Genomic DNA, 23,944 nt, shown 5'->3' with positions numbered 1-23,944 from the left:
CATGGACAGGTTGGACCGAAGTTCTGTACAACTCTGGGATTCTATGAATATATTTAACAATTTATTTGCAGTGTGCCTTGGATAAAACTAGTCTGATCTACTCATGCCTTATATGGTCTTGCCAACTTCAGTGCAAGTATGTTTTAAATTCAGTGTTTGATGTACCTAGCACAATACAGGGGCTGACATAGAAGAACAGATCAAGCTTCATTAATATTAGAACTGTCAATATCCATTTATCTTTCATCTCTGACAGAGCAGTGCACAGAATGGCATTCATCTGCCAAATAAAGAGAACACAGTTTTTGAACAGATGACTCTGCGATTTTTGTGGTGGCTAGTTTTTCTTAAATATGTTTGCTGTAATGAAATGGAGCTTCTTTATTAAATGTGCCTGACTTGTCTATCATATTTAAAATAATTGGGTTGTGATAATGAATTGACTTGTGAACTTATAGAAAGAAATCCATAAATGAATGCTGACTACTTTAAAAAGAGTGTATATATTTCTGATCAGTAAGCTCATGCATAACTGTTAAACAATCAGGAAGTTGAATGCACAACTCACAACGTGATATGGGAGGCGGGAAAAGTGTAGAGCATTGGTAGTGGGGAAGATTACTTACAATGTGGAAACAGGCCTTTCGACCCAACAAGTCCACACTGACCCTCCGAAGAGCAACCCACCCAGACTCATTTACCCCTTCACCTAACACTACGGGCAATTTAGCATGGCCAATTCACCTAACCTGCACATTTTTGGACTGTGGGAGGAAACCGGAGCACCCGGAGGAAACCCACGCAGACACGGGGGCAATGTGCAAACTCCACACAGACAGTTGCCGGGGGCGGGAATTGAACCCGGGTCTCTGGCACTGTGAGGCAGCAGTGCTAACCACTGTGCCACCCACAGAAGCTATTCCATTCTGATGAGCTCCACTTATAGGCTAGGACCAGTTTCTTGATAAATGATATAATTAGAACTATAAAAGTTTGAACTGAAAAAGAGTGAGAGGCTTTTTATAAATCTAAAGTAAAAAGACAAACCAACAAAGCAAAGTAGAAATTTAGAAATTTAGAGGGATAGAGTTTATTGTTAATTGTTCAATATTGACGATTGTCAAATCAGTGGAAAATGCTTAAAAGTTAATCTTAAAGCTGCTTCATTTGAATGTACAAAGCATTCCTACCTAACGGGGTAGATGAATTAATAGCCCACCATGAGATAAATAGGTTTGATCTACTACCCTTTTATAGTAACAGAAATAGAATTTGCTGGCAAAGCCTAGCAAGTCTGGTAGCTTTTGTGTGGATAAAGCATGGTTGATGTTTCAAGTCTGGTGACTCTTCGCTTGAAACATTAACTTTGGTCTCTCCTGTCAGATGCTACCAGAGATGCTGACTTTCGCCTCCAATTTCTGTTTTTGTTTCAGATTTCCAGCATCGGATTTTTTTTTAAACAGTTCCTGATATGTACGTCTGAGCAGATACCTGGCAGTTCCCGCTTGGTGTTTAGTTCTCCAAGCCTCCATCTTGTTTAGCATTTCCCATCATCTCAGGGCACACTCTATGATCAACAATTGCTTTGTCCACAGAGACTGGCATCAGAAGCAGTCTAACTTATCACATCATCATGGCACATCTCTGACTCACTCAATACAATTCACCAGTTCACTTCACTTTGGAATGTAACAACATCTATCATTGCAATGCAGCAGCCAAACCATTTTGCGCACAAAGATAGAAAGCACAGTCTGTTAGCACTCACTCACTTTGCAGTTGGATTCTCACGGTATCTCTGCTTTGCCTTGTCTTTTTGCACATTGCTGCCTGATTCAGAATTTACAGCCACATCGTACTTCTGCCTCATAGTACAGACACAAAGGTGGGTGGCTTATCATGTTCGTTAGCACCGATCAATCGAGCTGGTGAATATATTGCTGTATGGCGATGTGCCACAGCAATGTCGCACCTACAACATATGCCAATAACTTACATGTCAAGTATACTGAGTATGCTTTAACCGAATGCCCTTGTCTCAAAATCTAAGCAGTCTAGTCCTTAGTCAGGACAAGGAACCTATCATCAGTCAGGGGGTCCCAATAAAGTCATTCAAGGCCAGCATCTGGTGTCAACCCAGGAGCTTGAACATTGTCAGTCAGCTACTCAGATGGTCAGGGGATCCATACCATTACAACCTTGGGTGACAGTCCATCCTACAGGCCAAAGCCAGCCAGTCAGGGGATTAATGGCAAGTCAATCAGAAAGCTGAATAGCAATCAGTCACGTATCAGTCAGGGCTATTATTTCAAGTTGATCATGCGGGTGGGCAACAATTTGTGCCAATTAAGGGGATGCAACCAATTGCCCCAGAGGTATGTTCAGACCAAGCAACAGACCAACCTTTGGTATCTCTAGAGAAGATATAGGGAAGATATAATTGCCTTAGAATCTGGGCAGTGAAGATTCACTAGATTAATTGCTGGGTATGAGACGGTTACCCTATGAGAAGAGATTGAGCAGTATGGGTGAAAACTTTCTGGAGTTTAGAGGAAGGAGTGTGATCTCTTAGAAACAGAAATTCAAAGTGGGTTTGACAGGCTAAATGTTAACAGATGTTTGAAAGGTCAAGAATTGAGGTAAAGGAATGATCATATTAGACTGGGTTGAGAAGAAATATCTGGATTCAGAGTTACTGAGTGTTTGCAGTTTTGTAGCTCAGAGGATTCTGAATGTTGAATTGTTGAGTATATTCAAGACTGATATCAAGGTACTTTGGGAACCTATCAGTGGAATGTAGGGATTGAGTAGAGCAGTAGTGTTAAGATTGAGGAACTCAGTAAATGGCAGAGCAGACTCAATAATCTCTATTATGGTCTACTTCACCCACTATTTCTCATGTTTTTATTTCTTCCTATGGAAGTTGAAGTGGTATAAAAACTTACGATATTGGTTTAAATTGCATAATAATGATGGAGTTTTGCTGCTCTATTGCAGTTTCTTTCAGGAAGGCTTGAAAACAGCTGAGAAGATAAAGCATTATGTTGAAATGCTTACTGCAGATTTACAAAATGTGAGTATAAAACTGTTTACCTCAGGATTGTTGGTAAAAATGATCAGACATTTTGAAAGATTGACAAAGGAGACTCAAGTGGACCATAAACTTTGGCATGTCATGGTTGGGCCATTGGCCTGTGCCTGTGCTGTACATTGTGTGTAATTCATATAGTTAAAGAATAGTAAAAGAATAGTAAAGAAAGAAAAATCAACATGTGTAGCATGTTTCTAACCCTCATAATATCCCACAGTACTTCATAGACTATAATTTCTTTTTGATGTACAGTCTCCTTTGTTATTTAGTCAATGTTGTATGTGAGTATGTGCAATACAAAGACACCCAAACACATGTGAAATGAATGACCAGACGATGTGTTCTATGTTAATGATTGAGGAATGAATGCTGCCAACAGTGGTCAGAGAAATATCTATCCTTTCCTAGAAAGTATTGTAGAATCTTAGGGGATATGTTTACCTGTCCATTTTCTTTACAGGTGATTTGTAAATGGATTTTCAAAAGGCATGCAGGCTGGTTAAAAAGATTAAAAGACACTGAATTAAAGAGACTGGCAAAATGGACATAGTATTGGTGACAGAAAGCAAAGAGTAGAGGTGAAAATTGTTTTTTTAGATTGGACGCAACTATACTGTGTTATTCCCCCGTAGGTTGGGATTGTAAACCATTGATATTGGTTAATGACCTGAATTTGGTAATTAGGCACACTTTCAAAACTTTCAGGTAAAAAACTCTCAAGTTTAATAAACAATCTAGAGAATAGTAAAATTTTTCAGGAGGAAATAGACCAGTGAAATGAGTAAATAGGTGGCAGATAAAATTTAATATTGTGAGACATTCTTATAGGAAAGAGGAGCAGTAAAATCGACGTTTCGGGCAAAAGCCCTTCATCAGGAATACAGGCAGGGACCCTGAAGGATGGAGAGATAAGTGAGAGGAGGGTGGGGGTGGGGGTGGGGAGAAAGTAGCATGGAGTATAATAGGTGAGTGGGGGAGGGGATGAAGGTGATAGGTTAGGGGGAGTGTGGAGTGGACGGGTGGAAAAGAAGACAAGCAGGTAGGACAAGTCATGGGGACACTGCTCCTCTTTCCTCTTGCCTATCTTCTTTTCCACCTATCCACTCCACCCTCCCCCCTAACCTATCACCTTCTTCCCCTCCCCCACTCACCTATTGTACTCTATGCTACTTTCTCCCCACCCCCACCCTCCTCTCACTTATCTCTCCATCCTTCAGGCTCTCTGCCTTTATTCCTGATGAAGGGCTTTTGCCCGAAACGTCGATTTTACTGCTCCTCGGATGCTGCCTGAACTGCTGTGCTTTTCCAGCACCACTCTAATCTAGACTCTGGTTTCCAGCATCTGCAGTCATTGTTTTTAGGAAAACAAGGAGAGAAAAATGAAATAATTAGGACAAGATTAAAGACATTGCAAGAGCCAAGATACCTGTTGTATATGTTTTTAACCAACTTGTTTGGACCCACTTTCTTGGCAGGTGGGTCTCGAATATGGATCAAGAGATAAGGACAATACTATTGTGTCATAAAAAGTGGAGAATGACAGAGTTATAACAGTGCAGAAGAAGACCGTTTGACCCATCATACCTGCACCAGTTGGATTACCTAGTGCCAATCTCCTGCCTTTTCCTCTTATCCCTACACACCAATTCTATCCAAGCAATCATCCAATGCCTCAATTGAACGTGCCTCCACAACAGTTCGAGCCAGTGTATTCCATACCTTAACTCTTTGCTATGTGAAAAGTTTTTTCCCCACTTCACCTTTGCTTTATTTGCATATCACTTGAAATATATGCCCCCTCATCCTTTCTAATTTTAACAGACAAAAATTTCTACCCTGTCCAGACTTTGATACATGATTTTGAAAACCTATTTCTAAGCCTTCCTTCTAAGGAGAAGAGTCCACCTTCTTCAAACTAAGTTTCTCATCTTGGAATCAAAAAGTTGTTATAAGTTTCCTATTGTATATGTATGTAAATCTTTGGACGTGGAATAACGAGTTAAAAGTGTATTTTTTAAAAAAATTTGGAATCTATTAATTTGTCTAAAAAAGGATTCATGTATAGAAGCAAGAATGTTAGGCTGAAAATTTCTAAAACGTTGGTTGGGCATCCATTGGAATATTCTTTTTAATTCTGGGCTACAAACTGCAAGAAGGATGTGGAGAAAAGATTTATTAGAGTTGTAGCAAACATGTGGAAGTTCCATTATGTGCAGAGACTGGAGGAACTATATTATTAACTTTAGAGTAGATAGTAAAAAGGGAATGTAGTATTTGTTACAGTATAAAAGAAGAAAATGTTTTTGAAGCTGGTACCAAAAAATTCAGAGTTGAAGTGATTTGCAAAAGAACCAGAGATGTCATGAAGAAACATTTTTTACATCGTGGTTGTGCTCTCAAAAGAATTCACAGGACCTCAGAGAAGAAAGCAGAGGAGGGAAATTAATTAGATCTACCAAAGAAGGAATATATGAAAACAAACATAATCAAATAGTCAATAAATCATTGCACTGAAGTTTGCATTCCTCATAGAAGGCATTTCTGAGTGGGGGTGTTGGGGAGAGCATATAAAATCCAGTGAGTGGCCTTACCACCAGCTACTTATCTGTCTCAACTTGTATAGGACTGCAGAGGGTAGACAGGTGGCCCACCCATCCTTGAACTTTCAAGGCACATCACTGTCCAATGACCGATTAATGGCCTCAAAAAACCATCACTAGTATCTTAACTAATAGAAGGAGGCCAAGCAGTATTAGCTGTACAGGCTAGTGTCAAGCGAGATGGGGGACATCTACTTTGCAAACTCCTGACCAAATAGATGCACCAAACACTCTACCACCCCGAAGGTCATGCCCGCTGCCCTTTTTCCCTTTTAACCTTCACCCCTTTTTCCCCTCAACTTCCTTTCTGAGATCCCATACTTAGGAATTAGGTGGTGACATCTTGGAAGATGTCCATATTACAGAGGAGGAAGTGCTGGATGTCTTGAAATGCATAAAGGTAGATAAATCTCCAGGACCTGATCAGGTGTACCCTTGAACTCTGTGGGAAGCTAGAGAAATGATTGCTAGGCCCCTTGCTGAGATATTTTTATCATCGATAGTCCCGGGTGCCAGAAGACTGGAGGTTGACTAACGTGGTCCCACTATGTAAGAAAGGTAGTAAGGACAAGCCAGGGATCTATAAACCGGTGAGCTTGGCGTCAGTGGTTAGCAAGTTGTTGGAATGAATCTTGAGGGACAGGATGTATATGTATTTGGAAAGGCAAGGACTGATGAGGAATAGTCAACATGGCTTTGTGCATGGGAAATCATGTCTCACAAACTTGATTGAGTTTTTTGGAGAAGTAACAAAGAAGATTGATGAGGGCAGAGCAGTAGATGTGATCTATATGGACTTCAGTAAGGCATTCGACAAGGTTCCCCATGGGAGACTGGTTAGCAAAGTTAGATCTCATGGAACATAGGGAGAACTAGCCATTTGGATACGGAACTGGCTCAAAGGTAGGAGACAGAGGATGGTGGTGGAGGGTTGTTTTTTGGACTGGAAGCCTGTGACCAGTGGAATGTCACATGGATTGGTGCTAGGACTACTTTTTGTAATTTATATAAATGATTTGGATGTGAAAATAGGAGGTATAGTTAGTAAGTTTGCAGATGACACCCAAATTGGAGGTATTGTGGACAGCGAAGAGGGTTACCTCAGATTACAACAGGATCTGGATGAGATGGGCCAATGGGCTGAGAAGTGGCAGATGGAGTTTAGTTCAGATAAATGCGAGGTGCTGCATTTTGGGAAAGCAAATCTTTGCAGGACTTGTACATTTATTGGTAAGGTCTAGGGAGTGTTGCTGAACAAAGAGACCTTGGAGTGCAGATTCATAGCTCCTTGAAAGTGGAGTCGCAAGTAGATAGGATAGTGAAGAAGGCGTTTGGTATGCTTTCCTTTATTGGTCAGAGTATTGAATACAGGAGTTGGGAGGTCACGTTGCGGCTGTACAGGACATTGGTTAGGTCACTGTTGGAATATTGCATGTAGTTCTGGTCGCCTTCCTATCGGAAGGATGTTGTGAAACTTGAAAGGGTTCAGAAAGGATTTTCAAGGGTTGTCAGGGTTGGAGGATTTGAGCTATAGTCTGATGAGTGGCAGGTGGAATTTAATTTAGATAAATGTGAGGTTGTACACTGTGGGAAAGCAAATCTTAGCAGGACTTATACACTTAATGCTAAGGTCCTAGGGTGTGTCGCTGAATAAAGAGACCTTGGAGTACAGGTTCATAGCTCCTTGAAAGTGGAGTCACGGGTAGATAGAATAGTGAAGAAGGCGTTTGGTATGCTTTCCTTTATTGGTCAGAATACTGAGTATAGGAGTTAGGTGGTCATATTGCGGCTGTAAGGCCACTTTTGGAATATTGCATGTAATTCTGGTCTCCTTCCTATCAAAAGCATGTTGTGAAACTTGAAAGAGTTCAGAAAAGATTTGCAAGCATGTTGCCTGGGTTGGAGGATCTGAGCAATAGGGAGAGGTTGAAGAGGCTGGGATTGTTTTTCCTGAAGCATCGGAGGCTGAGGGGTGTCCTTTTAATTTTCTGGTGGCTCTAAGAAAGGACCTGAAGTATTACTCTAAAGAAGTGACACTGATCCCAATATTAAATTGCTATGAGGCATGCTTTATCTCACTCATAATTATTTTTATCCCAAGGAACATGCATTGGTCACCCTTAAAATAACAAAATAGAATCAAATAATACATAGAAGCACTGAAACACAGAGCACAGAGAGATCATTGAGACTTTACTAGTGTATTCAGAGCAGCATGGTTATTTCTGTTTATCCTTCTTTCCACCAATCGCTACAGTGTTTTTTTTACTAGCATTTATTCAATTCCATTTTGAAGTCAACAATTGAATCTGTATCCACCATGCTATTAGGCAATGCATTCCAAATCCCATGCATAATTTTCATTGAAACATTTGCCCTTGAATAAATTCTAGTCCTTTTGCAAGTCACCTTCAGTCATTACCTTCTGGTTATCAATCCTTCTGCCGTTGAAAACAGTTCCTCCTTACTTACTCTATCTAAGCATGCACAAATTTAAGCATCTCTATCAGATTTAATCTTAGCTTTCCTATATTCTATGCCTCACTTTATAAATCCCAGGATCTCAAATGCTTTGTTACTCTGACTTGCCCACCTTCAAAGATTTTGTGTGCAAAAAATTCCCCAAGTCTCATCCTTTATAGCTTTTAAATTCTATTATTTAGCACTTATTGCTTTTCCTCATCTTCTTACCTAAATGAGTTATCTAACACTTCCTTGCATTGAATTTTATCCTGTATTTGTACATCTGTTTCACAGAGGAATCATATCTGATTCTCTCCCCTGATGCTGGCAGACTTGCTGAGTTTTTCCATAATTTTCTGCATCCTCAGTATTTTGCTTTTATTTAGGAGTTATTTGTTAATAGGTTTAAATAATTTGACATTACGAAAAAGTTCATCTAGGAAATTCCTTTCAAAATGTGTGGGCTCAACTCATGAGAAGCATTTTTAATTAAAATTTCTTGCCTGGCTTTGTTTCAGATCAAGCAGAACCAGGATGAAGAAAAGAAGCAGCTCTGCAGCCTTCGTGATCAGCTCAAACCAACATTACAGTTGGACCACAAGGAGGTGAGTCTCTTTTATGGTTGTTAAATATTCTGGACATAGGATTTTGTGTGATACAGATCATGCATAGTTCAATCTGTGATTTGACCATAGTGCTCAGAACATAATTAACTTTGCAGCTTTCAAGGTTTCATGAGGAAAAATGTTTCATTTACACATGGGAAGCTAATTTATTCACACTATTAAACTTTTATATGTATTATATGTACTATCACAATGTGCTGTAGTCTTCCGGTATCTTCATGATTTGTATTTGAATGCAGTTCTATTTCCGTAAATATTAAAAATGAAAAATACCCCTTGTCAATGAAGAAATGTGAATTTATGACCTCAGAGTCCTGTAAACAAACAACAGACTCATGCTTAAAAATAAATAACCAGCTTAAGCAGAGCATTTCGTGAGGACACCTTTAAATACATTGCCCAGATATGAAATTTTGGGCTAAAATAGCCAATGCTAGTTTTCTTATTGCAATAATAGCTAGTTTATAGATAAATGCTTTCACCTCATTATTTAACTATAAATTCTCTATCACTTAAAGTCTAGAGGTAAAATGGTAAAGTGTATCTGGCATCTTCAAAATAGGCATTTAGTTCAGAGCTATCTGCCTAGATTAGAGAAGCATACTAGCAATCTCTTCCAGGTGCATCTGTGTGATGTGTGAAGGCAAGCTGTTACACATCCAAGCCTGTGTTGCTATATTCTGTGGCTGAGCCCAATATGGAGAAAACTTGTCACGTTTTGCTCTTAGAAAGTAACAGTTTTCTAACCATTGTAAATAATTTAGAGAAATCCAATCTTTGTTAGTTTCATTTTAAGAAATGATCCTTCACCTGGATGCAATCATAGCATAATATGTATTAAAAGGTATTGTGATTACAGCAATGTGTTCAACCTATGTAGCAAGTGACTTACAGAACTTTTCTGTCTTTTTTATTACCCAGAGAATCATTGATTTACCATGCTTTTTTTTTGGGTTGAGAGATTAAGTGCTGCCTTAAAAAGGTGCAAATCTGTTGTTATGGTCCCAGCTGAAGGTAATATTTAATAAGTTAGATCCCAGAATAAACCTGGCTTGATAGGTTATGTGTTTAATTTGTGCAGTTGGTTAATGTGATGGTTAGTCACATGAGGCTGCAGATGTTCTGTATCAGAATGTAAGTTTATCAGGTAAAAGAAGAAATATACAAAACTATATATAAAAGACAGAAAGATCTTAACACAAACGTCAAAATGAATTTTCAACATATTTCCCAACACCATCTGTGCCAGAGTCTCAGTCCCAGAGAACTACCCCTCCTTCCTCACGTTTTAAAATATTTATTTAATTGACGCTTTTCAACTTGTTTTTCTTCGATTGTTCAGACTGTTGTTTTTGTTTTTAGCAATTCCTTCCTAGATCTACTGGTATGAATTTTTGACAAATCTGATGGCTAAATATTTTCAGTTCTAACATGTTGAAGATTTCTGTCTAAACTCTCGATCCTGAGAAGTTCCACTGACTAGTAACCACTTCTGCTGAACTGACTGGTTCCCCTGAACTGTCTTGATTCTCCTGTTCGGAGAAACAATTTTAACTTCTGAATTGAACTCCACACACTTCTGAAGGAAAGCTTTTAACTTTCTGTTCTGAAGTCAAAATTAAACTAATTGCCGTAATGTGTTTACTCTGTCATAATCTATTCTGGTCCACTCATGTTGACACTACGGACAACGCCTACGACAGCAATGCCTTTACTTCTTCAGGAGGCTAAGAAAATTCGGCATGTTCATAAAAACTCTTACAAATGTTTGTAGATGCACCATAGAAAGCATCTTATGTGGATACATCACAGCATGTTATGGCAACTGCTCTTCCCAAGACCAAATGAAGCTACGGAGAGTTGTGAACGCAGTCTAGTTCATCACACAAACCAACCTCCCATCCATTAACTTCATCTATACTTCCCGTTGCCTCGGGAAGGCAACCAGCAGGCCCCTCCCACTTAGTCACCCATGCATACAAAAGTTTGTATGCATGAATGCACAATTCAAGAACAGCACCTTTCCCACTGTTATCAAACTTTTGAATTAACCTCTTTAATGTTAATGTGATCCCTCTCTGCACCACCTTGGCACCTGTAACGTGGTATCCTGCACTTTGTTGTGCTACTCTAATGTAGCTGTATAGTATGATCTGCCTGTAAAGCACATGTGCCAGCACTTCTCACTATACCTCAGTGCATGTGACAATAATACATTAAATCAAATCAAATCATAAACCCACAGTAGAGACATTTTATCCATTGTTACGTCAGAGGGATAGCAAGTCACACCAAATCAGACTTGTTAACACTAAATATTGTAGCACATTTAAATTAAAATATTCAGTGACCTTCAAAATGCCCAGTTGTACCTTACTGGTTTATTAATGTCTGAGATTTAAACCCAATCTTTGATCAAGACCCCAACTCTCTCTCACAGACTTGATAGACACTGTTAAGAGATAATGTAAAAGAAAAATTAGAGTTCTATCTGGCTAGATCACTTAAGCAGTTTTGAAACGTTTGTTAAACCTTCATGCAATCCTTAGATAATGGGTTGTTCATAGACATTTAGAACTGTATATCTTGCTTGAATTCCAAAGGCACCTGTCAATGCAAACAGCCTCCAAATATCTCTGGAGACTTTTACATATATCTTAAAACTGGTGTTCTTCTCTCAGAACTTGCAATAATTAGATAAGTGGAAGATAACTAGAAAGCAACCAAAATTCCTTTCAGCAACTTTCACAGCCACACTCTTCTCCCCAAAACACAGTCCAAACCAGTTTAATCTCTTTCTTTCTTTTTCAATATTTCAACGCTTCACCTGATAGAGGAGCAATGCTCCAAAAACTTGTGATTTCAAATAAACCTATTGGACTATATCCTGATATTGTGCAACTTCTGATTTCTTAGATTAATAATCAAGTCATACAGAAAAAGGCCCTTTGGCCCATCTCATCCAAGCCAGTCAAAAACAATCACCTAACTATTCTAATTCCAACCTACTAAAGTTACACTATTAATAATAAATTGTTAATTTTTGTTTAAACTTTAACCTTGGAGTCTGGTATCTCTTATTCCCTAATTAACCTACAATTAACTTTCCAGGTCAGTTCCCATTTACAAATATCAGTTTGTTTTTTTAAACTTTCTTTAAAACAAACTGCTGCTCGAAGTCCAAAATTCAACTCTCAGCTTCAACTCAGTTCCAAACTAAAAATGAAAACAAAAGACAGAAAAACATTTCCAACACTATTAATACTATAGGCATTCTACTGCAGTCACAGGCTTTCTTGAGATCAATGTTTCTGACTTTTTCAGAAACAACCATTCAAAGAACCGATTCACATGAACCTGCCTTTGTTTTGAATTTGAATTCAAAAAAGTATAATTTATGTACTACACCTTTTATAATGCTATTATTTGATATCTTGAAAATTTTAGGAAAAGCACTTTTAATGTAATTCAATTTTTTTGTCGAACTTTCCAAAGGTTATATTTCTTATTCATGTCAGTCAAATTTTAAATTGCAATCAGAGACTTGAATCTGCCTATTTTTATTGGTTTTAGATTATATATTGATTGCTTTTAATACAATTTATACAGAATCATTACATTGCAGTAATACTGTCAAGTGCTTTAAGGCACAAATGTTTCATGCATTGCAGACCTAACTGCACCAGCTTAGACAAATAATTTGAATGAAAGGATTACATTCTGTCTTCAACTTCTGTCAGTTTTCTTTGGGAAAAAACAATTTATTGTATTAGCTTTATTACATACCTCAAATTTGAATTCTACTACAGGATTATCTTCGTGAGAGATAACACTAATGAGGGCAGTGCATTAAATTAAATATGCAAATAGAGTTTGCAGGTGAATTTGCAAACCAGCAAACAGATGGGAAATAAATGTAATGCCAATGAAGGTTCATTAATGTGCAACTGAAGTACATATTTAATGTAATAGAATGAATACAAGGTACATGTCACAGTAGAGGAAGTGTTGGATGTATTGGCATGTATGAAAGTGGATATATCTGATCTTGACCAGATATTTCCAAGATCCCTGCAAGGGCCTAGAGAAGCAATTGCAGAGGCCCTGCCTGATATTTTTGCACCATTGTTAGCCAATTGTGAGGTCCTGGAAGACTGGAAGGGAGCTCTTATTCAAGACGGCTGCAAAGGTAAACTTGGAATTATAGACCAGTCAGCTTATAATCTGTAGTAGGTAAGTTACTTGAGAAAACTCTGAGGGATAAGTTATACATGCATTTGGAAAGACAGAGTTTGATTAAATGTAGTCAGCATGGTTTTGTGCATGGGAGATCATGCCTCACAAATTTGTTAGAGTTCTTTGATGAAGTGACCAGGAAGTTTAAAGAGGGCAGGGTGGTAAATCTAGTCTATATGGACTTCAGTAAGGCCTTTGATAAGGTTCCACATGGTAGGCTGCTGTGGAAGGTTAGATCGTATGGAATCCAGGGCGAGCTGGAAAATTGGATACACAATTGGCTTGATGGTAGGAAGCAGAGGTCGCTGACTAGTGTTGGTACTAGGCCCATTGCTGTCAATGATTAGGATGAGAATGTATAAGGCATGATTAGTAAGTTTGCAGGTGACACTAAAATAGGTGGTATTGTGGACAGTGAGGAAGGTTTTCAGAAACTGCAGCAGGACCTTGATCAGCTGGGGAAGTGGGCCAAGAAATGGCAAATGGAGTTTAATATAGATAAGTGTGAGGTCTTGCATTTTGGAAAGTCAAATCTAGACAGGAATTTCATGGTGATTGATAGCACCTTTGGGAGTTTGTGGAACAGAGGGACCTTGGAGTTCAGGTGCATGGTTCTCTGAAAGTGGAGACACAGGCAGACAGGGCAGTGAAGAAGACTTTTGGCACATTGGCCTCCATCAGTCAGGGCATTGAGTATAGAAGTTGGGAAGTTATGTTGCAGTTGTACAGGACGTTGGTGAGGCCACACTTAAGAGTATTGTATTCAGTTTGGTCACCTTGCTGTCGGAAGGATGTTATTAAACTGGAAAGAGTGCAGAAGAAATTTACAGGGATGTTGCCAGGATTCAAGGGACAGAGTTATAGGGAGATGCAGGACAAGCTAGGACATTTTTCTTAAGAGAGACTAAGGGGGGAATCGTATAGAAGTGTATATCATTAGAGGCATGGATAGGGTGAATGCACTCAGTTTTATTCCCAGGGTTGGGGAATCAAGGACTAGAGGGCATCAGTTTAAGGTTAGAGAGGAAAGAATAAAAGGGAACCTGAGGGACAGTGTTTTTACACAGCGGGTGGTATGTATATAGAATGAGCTGCCAGCAGAAGTGTTTGAGGCGGGTAGATTAACAACATTTACAAGGCATTTGGACAGATACATGGATAGGAAAGGGCCAAGTGCAGGGAAATGGGGTAAGCATGGAGGGACATTTTGGTTAGCATGGACCAATTTGGGTCGAAGGGCCTGTCTTTGTGCTGTAGGACTCTATGACAAGGTGACTTGGAAAGAGATTGGCAGACAAATCAGTCTGTCGGCCATCGTGTGGTGTTATAATTTTAAAAAACTACATTAAAATTTCAGTGAATAAGTAGAATGCAGAAATACACTTTAGTCAGGTTAAAAAGTATACTGGTTGGGCCAGGTTTAGAATAATGTGAACAATGGTCAGTCATCATCATTCAACTAAATTGCACAGTCCAAGTAAAGGATACAGGAAAGAGTGACAAAAATATTTTGAGCGTAGAAGGGTGACCATGTTTGAATGGTTTCAGAAGTTAACTTCTTAAAGGCTAAAGAAAACACTAATAAAATGTCTCATTTAAGTGTATAGTACAAAAAAAATGGCTTGGACAAATTCAATCCTGTATATCCATATGTTTAAAGTATGGCCTAACCTTGTTTTGGCTGTCCAAATTGTGTTGCTACAATGAATACTTTGTTGCTGCTTTTGTTCCCAGCTTGTAATTATTTTTCATACAAGTTCATTAAGTTCTTTTATAATTTTTTATTCCCTGTATACACCCTTCTGATCAGTGAACTCTCTTTAGACTCCACAAACTGCTATTTTTTAACCTGCTGTATTTATTCCCTAATTTATTTAATTGTTTTTATTTAATTTATTTTCCAGTTGGCTACTAAATTAATTTAAATTTTAGTTTGTTGTACTGTTCAGTACTTTATAATTCAATTAGTTATCTCTTATCTGTTATATCCATTGTTACTCATGTGTTAGAAAGCTTAGATATAGGGCACATTTCTCATGAACATCAATTTTATTTACCATAATCTTATTTTCAGATGAATTTGCAAACAAACTAACAGATGTGAAATAAACATAATGCCAAAAATAGTTGAGTAATGTGCAATTGAAGTACAAATTTAATGAAAGAGAATGTATAGCGAACAAGTGGTCGCAAATGTATTAAGAACAAAAATTGGCCATTTCTCCCATTGAGTATGCTTTGTTCTTCAATAAGATTGTGGATAATCTAAGTGTGGCCCCGCCTGCCCTGGAAAACATTTGACTTGCCTGTCAGTCAAAAATCTATCTATCTCTGCATTAAAAATATTAGGGACCCTGGCAACATTGTACTTTGAGAGAGTTCCAAACCCTCATGACATTCTGGGAGAGAACAAAATCCTTACCATCTCCATCTTAAATATGATACCACTTAATTATAAACTGCGTCCCCTGAGTTTTGAACCTCACAAGGGGAAGCATTGTCTCAGCATCCACATATCAAGCCCCCTCAGTTCTGCCAAGTTTCCACAATACTGGGGCAGACTTAATTTGAAGTACTGTTTGGAAACATAACAATGAACCAATGAGAGAACCTGTCTCTGCAATAGAGTAGAGTTGAAAGAAACATATACAAGAGCTCTCAAAATCTGAGAGCAAACAATTGGGAAATTGAGTGACCACTTCAAGTGCCGAGACTAATTTGGAGGAGGGCTTCATTCCACTTCTATATTGTTTGGCCAACTGTAGTGGCTTTCTATGCACTGTGCAATTTCATCTGCCAAAAAGGACTATGTTGAGGCCCATACTGGGGAAAAGCCCATTGCTAGAGTGGCTGAAAGATCCAGAATGGTTCCATAAGGAACAAATTGAATCAGAGGAGGCTGCAGTCCTTGAAGCAAAACAAAATGTAATTATCATCAAGGAAACTTCCAAGGTTTTCATGGAACAAGAGGATGGCCAGACCGAAGGTAGGGCCAATCAGGGAAAGTGGAGGGAACTTGTGCTTGGAGGCGGAGGAGTGGAAAAAGACATGGAAGATATAGAATGTAGGAAAATAGATGGTGACATCTTGAAAAATGTCCATATTACAAAGGAGGAAGTGCTGGATGTCTTGAAATGCATAAAAGTGGATAAATCCCAAGGACCTGATCAGATATACCCTAGAACTCTGTGGGAAGCTAGGGAAGTGATTGCTGGGCCCCTTACTAAGATATTTGTATCATCGATAGTCACAGGTGAGGTGCCAGAAGACTGGAGGTTGGCTAACGTGTTGCCATTGTTTAAGAAGAGCGGTAAAGACAAGCCAGGGAACTATATACCAGTGAGCCTGACGTCGGTGGTTGGCAAGTTGTTGGAGAGAATCCACCACCCTCAGCAACACTCCCTAGGACCTTACCATTAAGCATATAAGTCCTGCTAAGATTTGCTTTCCCAAAATGCAGCACCTCGCATTTATCTGCATTAAACTCCATCTACCACTTCTCAGACCATTGGCCCATCTGGTCAAGATCCTGTTGTAATCTGAGGTAACCCTCTTCGCTGTCCACTACACCTCCAATTTTGGTGTCATCTGCAAACTTACTAACTGTTCCTCTTATGCTCACATCCAAATCATTTCTGTAAATGACAAAAGGTAGAGGACCCAGCACCGATCCTTGTGGCACTCCACTGGTCACAGGCCTCCAGTCTGAAAAACAACCCTCCGCCACCACTCTGTCTTCTACCTTTGAGCCAGTTCTGTATCCAAATGGCTAGTTCTCCCTTTATTCCATGAGATCTAACCTTGCTAATCAGTCTCCCATGGGGAACCTTGTCGAACGTCTTACTGAAGTCCATATAGATCACATCTACTGCTCTGCCCTCATCTTTGTTACTTCTTTGTGAATTCTTCAAAAAACGCAATCAAGTTTGTGAGACATGATTTCCCATGCACAAAGCCATGTTGACTATCCCTAATCAGTCCTTGCCTTTCCAAATACATGTACATTCTGTCCCTCAGGGATGACAGTGGAGGAACAATGGCAGATATTTCTGTGTATAATGCAGAAGATGCAGGATCAGTTCATTCCAAAAAGGAAGAGAGATCCTAGGAGGAGGAATGGGTGGCTGTGGCTGACGAGGGAAGTTAAGAAACATATAAAGTTAAAAGAGAAAAAAGTTAAACATAGCAAACATAAGTGGGAAAACGGAGGACTGGGAAGCTTTTAAAGAACAACAGAGGATTACTAAGAAGGAAATATGCAGAGAAAAAATGAGTTACGAAGGTAAACTGGCGAAAAATATAAAGGAGGATAGTAAAAGCTTTTTTAGGTACGTGAAAGGCAAAAAAACGGTTAAGACTAAAATTGGGCCCTTGAAGACAGAAACTGGAATATATTACGGGGAACAAAGAAATGGCAGAAGAATTGAATTGGTACTTCAGATCTGTGTTCACTGGGGAAGACACAAGCAATCTCCCTGAGGTAACAGTGGCTGAAGGACCTGAACTGAAGGGAATTAATATTTGCCAGGAATTGGTTTTGGAGAGACTGTTAGGTCTGAAGGTTGATAAGTCCCCGGGGCCTGATGGTCTACATCCCAGGGTACTGAAGGAGGTGGTTCGAGAAATCGTGGATGCATTGGTGATTATTTTCCAGAGTTCGATAGATTCGGGATCAGTTCCTGCGGATTGGAGGGTGGCTAATGTTGTACCACTTTTTAAGAAAGGTGGGAGAGAGAAAGCAGGAAATTATTGACCAGTTAGTCTGACCTCAGTGGTGGGAAAGATGCTGGAGTCTATTATAAAGGATGAAATTACGACACATCTGGATAGTAGTAACAGGATAGATCAGAGTCAGCATGGATTTATGAAAGGAAAATCATGCTTGACTAATCTTCTGGAATTTTTTGAGGATGTAACTCTGAAGATGGATGAGGGAGATCCAGTAGATATAGTGTACCTGGACTTTCAGAAAGCTTTTGATAAATTCCCACATAGGAGGATAGTGAGCAAAATTAGGGCGCATGGTATTGGGGGCAAAGTACTAACTTGGATTGAAAGTTGGTTGGCTGACAGGGAACAAAGAATAGTGATAAACGGCTCCATTTCGGAATGTCAGGCAGTGACCAGTGGGGTACCGCAGGGATCAGTGCTGGGACCGCAGCTTTTTACAATATATATTAATGATATAGAAGATGGTATTAGTAATAACATTAGCAAATTTGCTGATGATACTAAGCTGGGGGCAGGGTGAAATGTGAGGAGGATATTAGGAGATTACAGGGTGACCTGGACAAGTTAGGTGAGTGGTCAGATGCATGGCAGATGCAGTTTAATGTGGATAAATGTATGGCTATCCACTTTGGTGGCAAGAGCAGGAAGGCAGATTAGTACCTAAATGGAATCAATTTAGGTAAAGGGGCAGTACAAAGAGATCTGGGTGTTCTTGTACACCAGTCAATGAAGGTAAGCATGCAGGTACAGCAGGTAGTGAAGATGGCTAATAGCATGCTGGCCTTCATAACAAGAGGGATTAAGTATAGAAGCAAAGAGGTTCTTCTGCAGCTGTACAGGGCCCTGGTGAGACCACACCTGGAGTATTGTATGCAGTTCTGGTCTCCAAATTTGAGGAAACACATTCTGGCTATTGAGGGAGTGCAGCGTAGGTTCACGAGGTCAATTCCTGGAATGGCGGGACTACCTTACGCTGAAAGACTAGAGCGACTGGGCTTGTATACCTTTGAGTTTAGAAGACTGAGAGGGGATCTGATTGAGACATGTAAGATTATTAAAGGATTGGACACGCTGGAGGCAGGAAACATGTTTCCGCTGATGGGTGAGTGCCGAACCAGAGGACACAGCTTAAAAATACAGGGTAAACCATTTAGGACAGAAATGAGGAGAAATGTCTTCACCCAGAGAGTGGTGGCTGTGTGGAATGCTCTGCCCCAGAGGGCAGTGGAGGCCCAGTCTCTGAATTCATTTAAGAAAGAGTTGGATAGAGCTCTCAAGGATAGTGGAATTAAGGGTTATGGAGATAAGGCAGGAAGAGGATACTGATTAAGGATGATCAGCCATGATCATATTAAATGGTGGTGCAGGCTCGAAGGGCAGAATGGCCTACTCCTGCACCTATTGTCTATTGTCTCAGGATTCCCTCCAATAACTTGCCCACCACCGAGGTCAGGCTCACCAGTCTATAGTTCCCTGGCTTGTCCTTACCACCCTTCTTAAACAGTGGCACCACGTTAGTCAACCTCCAGTCTTCCGGAACCTCACCTGTGACCATCGACGATACAAATATCTGAGCAAAAGGCCCAGCAATCACTTCTCTAGCTTCCCACAGAGTTCTCGGGTCCTGATCAGGTCGTGGGGATTTATCCACCTTCACCCGTTTCAAGACATCCAGCACTTCTTCCTCTGTAATCTGGATATTTTGCAAGATGTCACCATCTCTTTCCCTACAGTCTATATCTTCCATTTCCTTTTCCATAGTAAATATTGATGCAAAATATTCATTTAGTATCTCCCCCATTTTCTGCGGCTCCACACAAAGGCCGCCTTGCTGATCTTTGAGGGGCCCTATTGTCTCCTTAGCTATCCTTTTATCCTTAATGTATTTGTGAAAGCCCTTTGGATTCTCCTTAATTCTATTTGCCAAAGCTATCTCATGTCCCATTTTTGCCCTCCTGATTGCCTTCTTAAGTATACTCCTAATTCCTTTCTACTATTCTAAGGATTCACTCGATCTATCTTGTCTGTACCTTACATATGCTTCCTTCTTTTTCTTAACCAAACTCTCAATTTCTTTAGTCATCCAGCATTCCCTATACCTACCAGCCTTCCCTTTCACCCTGACAGGAATGTACCTTTTCTGGATTCTCGTTATCTCATTTCTGAAGGCTTCCCATTTTCCAGCCGTTCCTTTACCTGCGAACATCAGCCTCCAATCAGTTTTCGAATGTTCTTGCCTAATACTGTCAAAATTGGCTTTTCTCCAATTTAGAACTTCAACTTTTAGATCTGGTCTATCCTTTTCCATCACTATTTTAAAACTAATAGAATTATGGTCACTGGCCCAAAGTGCTCCCCCACTGACACCTCAGTCACCTGCCCTGCCTTATTTCCCAAGATTAGGTCAAGTTTTGGGAAATAAGACAGGGCAGGTCCTGGATGCTGCAGTATGTTGTGGCCTGTTTACGTAATGTCCAGATGCAACTCCTTTTGTGGCTGTTAGGATGGTTACTTCTGTAGTTGAGTGTCTGGTCTGTATGGATGTGGCTTTCCTGTAGATGCTGGTCTGCAGTTCTCCATTAACTATTTGTTCCACTGTGACATCTAGAAAAGAGAGTTTGTTGTTGTTCTCCTCCTCTTTTGTGAAATTTATGCCAGTAAGGATGGTGTTGGTGATGTTGTAGGTTTCCACTAATTTGTTTTGTTTTGTGATGACAAAGATGTCATCCACATAGTGGACCCAAATTTTGGGTTGGATCGTGGGGAGGGTTGTTCGTTCAAGTCTCTGTATTGCTGCTTCTGCTAAGAAGCCTGATATTGGTGATCCCATGGGTGTTCTGTTGATTTGTTTGTAGGTCTTGTCATTGAAGGTGGAATGGGGCACAGGTCTATTAGCTTGCGAATGTTGTTCTAGCTGATGAGGTTGTGTTGTCTGATGTTTGTGTCCTTCGTTCATCTAGTCGCATGATCAGTGTTTCTTTGGCCAGGCTGATGTTATTTGATCTGAATAGAGCTATTAAATCAAAGGAGACCATTATTTGATGTCTTTGATGTTCAGGAATTCTTGGGTAGAATGGATGGAGCGGCATGACTCGTCTACTAGGATTTCAGTTTTCATTGGAGTTCTTTTGCTAGTCTGTATGTCAGTGTGCCAGGGAGTGAGACTATGAGTCTGAGGGAGGCCTCTGGTTTGTGTACCTTAGGTAATCTGTAGAAACAGTGTGTGTTGAATCCATTCGGTTTCATTTTTTGGAGATCTGTCTTGTTAATTTTGCCTGATTTGTGAAGCTTCTGCAACATCGCTGTGGTGCTGTTTTCTAACTATGGAGTCGGGTTTATCACCACCTGTTAGCAAGTGTCAGTATCCTCAAGCAGTGAGTTCATCTTTTCACTGTACTGTGTTCTGCTGAGGTTGACGGTCATGCGCCCTTTGTCTGCAGATAGGATTACAACGTTTCTGTCTTTTGAGTCCTTTTAGGGCATTCCTTTCCTGTATGTTGAAGGTGTTCCCTTCCTTCTTGGTGCAACTGTCTGTCCTTTGGTCTGCTAGTTTTCTTCTGTGAATCTGTTGTCTTTCAAGGTAGATTCTAATGCTGCTAAGAAGTCCTTTTTGTCATGCCTCTGTAGTTGTGGTTCATCCCTCTTACTACGATAGCTTTTACTGTGTCAGTTAGTGAGTGGTCCGATAGGTTTTCAATCCAAGCTTCTGAATTGTCTGTGTTGTTCTTTTGTGTGAGCTTGTCCAATTTCTCTTGTCGGGATAGTTTTTTTCTTTTTCTTGGTTGGCTGTTGTTTGATGCAGATGGCTCGTTCTAGTGTGCTTGTCCATTCAAGGTCTCTCGCATTGGTGTATAAAGTTTTTTGGCACAAAATTTCCCGGTTGTATTTGTGGAGTCAGTTGTGGGCATTGTTCATCATTTCTCTCAGCATTCTGCGGCTGTCTTTTCTGATATTCCTCTGCCTTGTGGGGTGTTGAGCAGTGGTTTGCACTTGAGACATTTTGGTAATACCTATTTCCTGAGGAAATACAGTTGTGCGCAAGTGGAGCTCAGAAGGATGGCGTTGGTTCCCATCTTCGGGCTAGTTTTAGCATATTGTGTCCATAGGTATTGATGATGTTTGAGAAGATTTATAGGTGTTGGTAGATTTGTGGGCTATCATGATGCCAAGGGGTCAGAGTAGTGCGGTAGTCATCTCCAAGATGTCTTTGATGCATGGTAATGTGGCTAGAGTTTCTGGGCGGGTTGTGGTTTACTTGTTTGGGTCTGTTGTTTAAGAATTGACAGACTGTGTTTATCGGGTACCCGTTCTTCTTGAATACACTGTCTAGGTATTTTTTTGACTACCTTAACATACTGAAACAGCTACTGATAAACCTAAACGACCCTATACCACCAACCAGTAAAATGAATGTAATTTACAAACTAACCTGTAAGGACTGTAATAAATACTACATTGGACAGACAGACAGAAAACTAGCCACCAGGATACACAAACACCAACTAGCCACCAAAAGACTAGTATCCTACATACAGCTGTAGAAGGGCACCACTTCGACTGAAACAACACATCCATCCTAGGACAGCCTAAACAGAGACATGCACGGGAATCCCTTGAGGTCTGGCATTCAAACCAGAACTCCATCAATAAACACTTCAATTTGGACCCCATTTACCAATCTCTGAGAAAAAGATCCAGAAATGAAACCAGCCACCTTAAGAGACCAAGACTTATAAATAGAAAGCTGGACAAAACACAAGCGCTTCACCAGAGGCTCACTGATGATGTTACCTAGCATAGTGACGAAACATCTGACAACAAACCTGCCAGCTGAGCGAGCAAGCTTACAATCTAAACCTCAACCTGAGCTACAAATCTTCTCAAAAGTCACAGGGTTTTCCTTGTAAATTCTCTCACCATCTGCTGCTGGCCCATTGTAGCAGTTATGCCATTCAGGTCTTGGTCAGTTCAACCAGGAATAATGCTGCTGAGCCACTTCCAACGGATGTTGAAGTTCCCTAAACTAAGTATATTTGTGTCTTTGCTTCCTACAGTTCTTCAAAATGACAGTTAATGTGGAGAAGTACTGATTCATCAACTGAGTTAAGGTAATAAATGGTAATCAGCAAGAGGTTCTCTGGACCAAGTTTGACCTGCTCCTATGAGACATCATCAGGCTTGGAGTCAACATTGAGACTTCCAGAGTCATTCCATCCTGGCTGTATGCCACTGAGCCATCATGTTTTGTGGCTCTGTCATACTCACGACCATATGAATTAGGAGCAAGTGTAGGTCGTTCAGCCTCTCAACCCTGCTCCTCCTTTCAGTAAGATTATGATTGATCTTATTTTAATCTTAAATCCAAATTCTCACTCTTGCTTACCAATAATGTATCTACCTCTGCCATAAAAATATTCAAGGATTCTGCTTCTATCACTTTTTCAGGAAGAGTTCCAAAACCTCATCTCTGAGAGAGAAAAAGATTTGTCTTATCTCTGTTTTAAAATAGTGACCCCTGATATTTAAACAGCAACCTCTAGTTCTAGATCCTCCCAGAAGAGGAAACATCCTCTTCGCATCTGCTGGTCAGAATCTTACTTTTTCAATCAAGTCAACTATTTCACTTATCAACTCTGACTGGTTAAAGCAAGTCTGTCTGATCTTTTCTCAAAAACAAACCACCCATTCTGATGTTGTATAAACTGTCTCTGAACTGTCTTAGAGTAGTTTACATTGTAATGATTCACAGGTAAAGGAACGGCTGGAAAATGGGAAGCCTTCAGAAATGAGATAACAAGAATCCAGAGAAAGTATATTCCTTCAGGGTGAAAGGGAAGGCTGGTAGGTATAGGGAATGCTGGATGACTAAAGAAATTGAGGGTTTGGTGAAGAAAAAGAAGGAAGCATATGTCAGGTATAGACAGGATAGATCGAGTGAATTCTTAGAAGAGGATAAAGAAAGTAGGAGTATACTTAAGAGGGAAATCAGGAGGTCAAAAGTGGGACATGAGACAGCTTGGACAAATAGAATTAAGGAGAATCCAAAGGGTTTTTACAAATATATTAAGGACAAAAGGGTAACTAGGGAGAGAATAGGCCCCCTCAAAGATCAGCAAGGCGGCCTTTGTGTGGAGCCACAGAAAATGGAGAGATACTAAATAAATATTTTGCATCAGTATTTACTGTGGAAAAGGATA

General features: G+C 40.0%; 1 protein-coding gene across 3 annotated transcripts in view; it reads left to right on the top strand.

The window, feature by feature from the left end:
• Positions 1–23,944, top strand: part of unm_sa1614 (un-named sa1614) — a 259,429-nt gene that overhangs the window by 144,827 nt on the left and 90,658 nt on the right. For all 3 annotated transcript variants that reach the window (XM_072556198.1, XM_072556197.1, XM_072556200.1), the window contains 2 exons: positions 2,998–3,073; positions 8,673–8,759. In XM_072556198.1, coding sequence (XP_072412299.1) covers positions 2,998–3,073; positions 8,673–8,759 — 163 coding nt within the window. The remainder of the gene's footprint in view (positions 1–2,997; positions 3,074–8,672; positions 8,760–23,944) is intronic.

Source organism: Chiloscyllium punctatum, chromosome 37, assembly GCF_047496795.1.
Source record: "Chiloscyllium punctatum isolate Juve2018m chromosome 37, sChiPun1.3, whole genome shotgun sequence".
Classification (NCBI taxonomy): domain Eukaryota; kingdom Metazoa; phylum Chordata; class Chondrichthyes; order Orectolobiformes; family Hemiscylliidae; genus Chiloscyllium; species Chiloscyllium punctatum.
The sequence above is the reverse complement of the archived record's forward strand: the minus strand, read 5'-3'. Positions and strand labels throughout refer to the sequence as shown.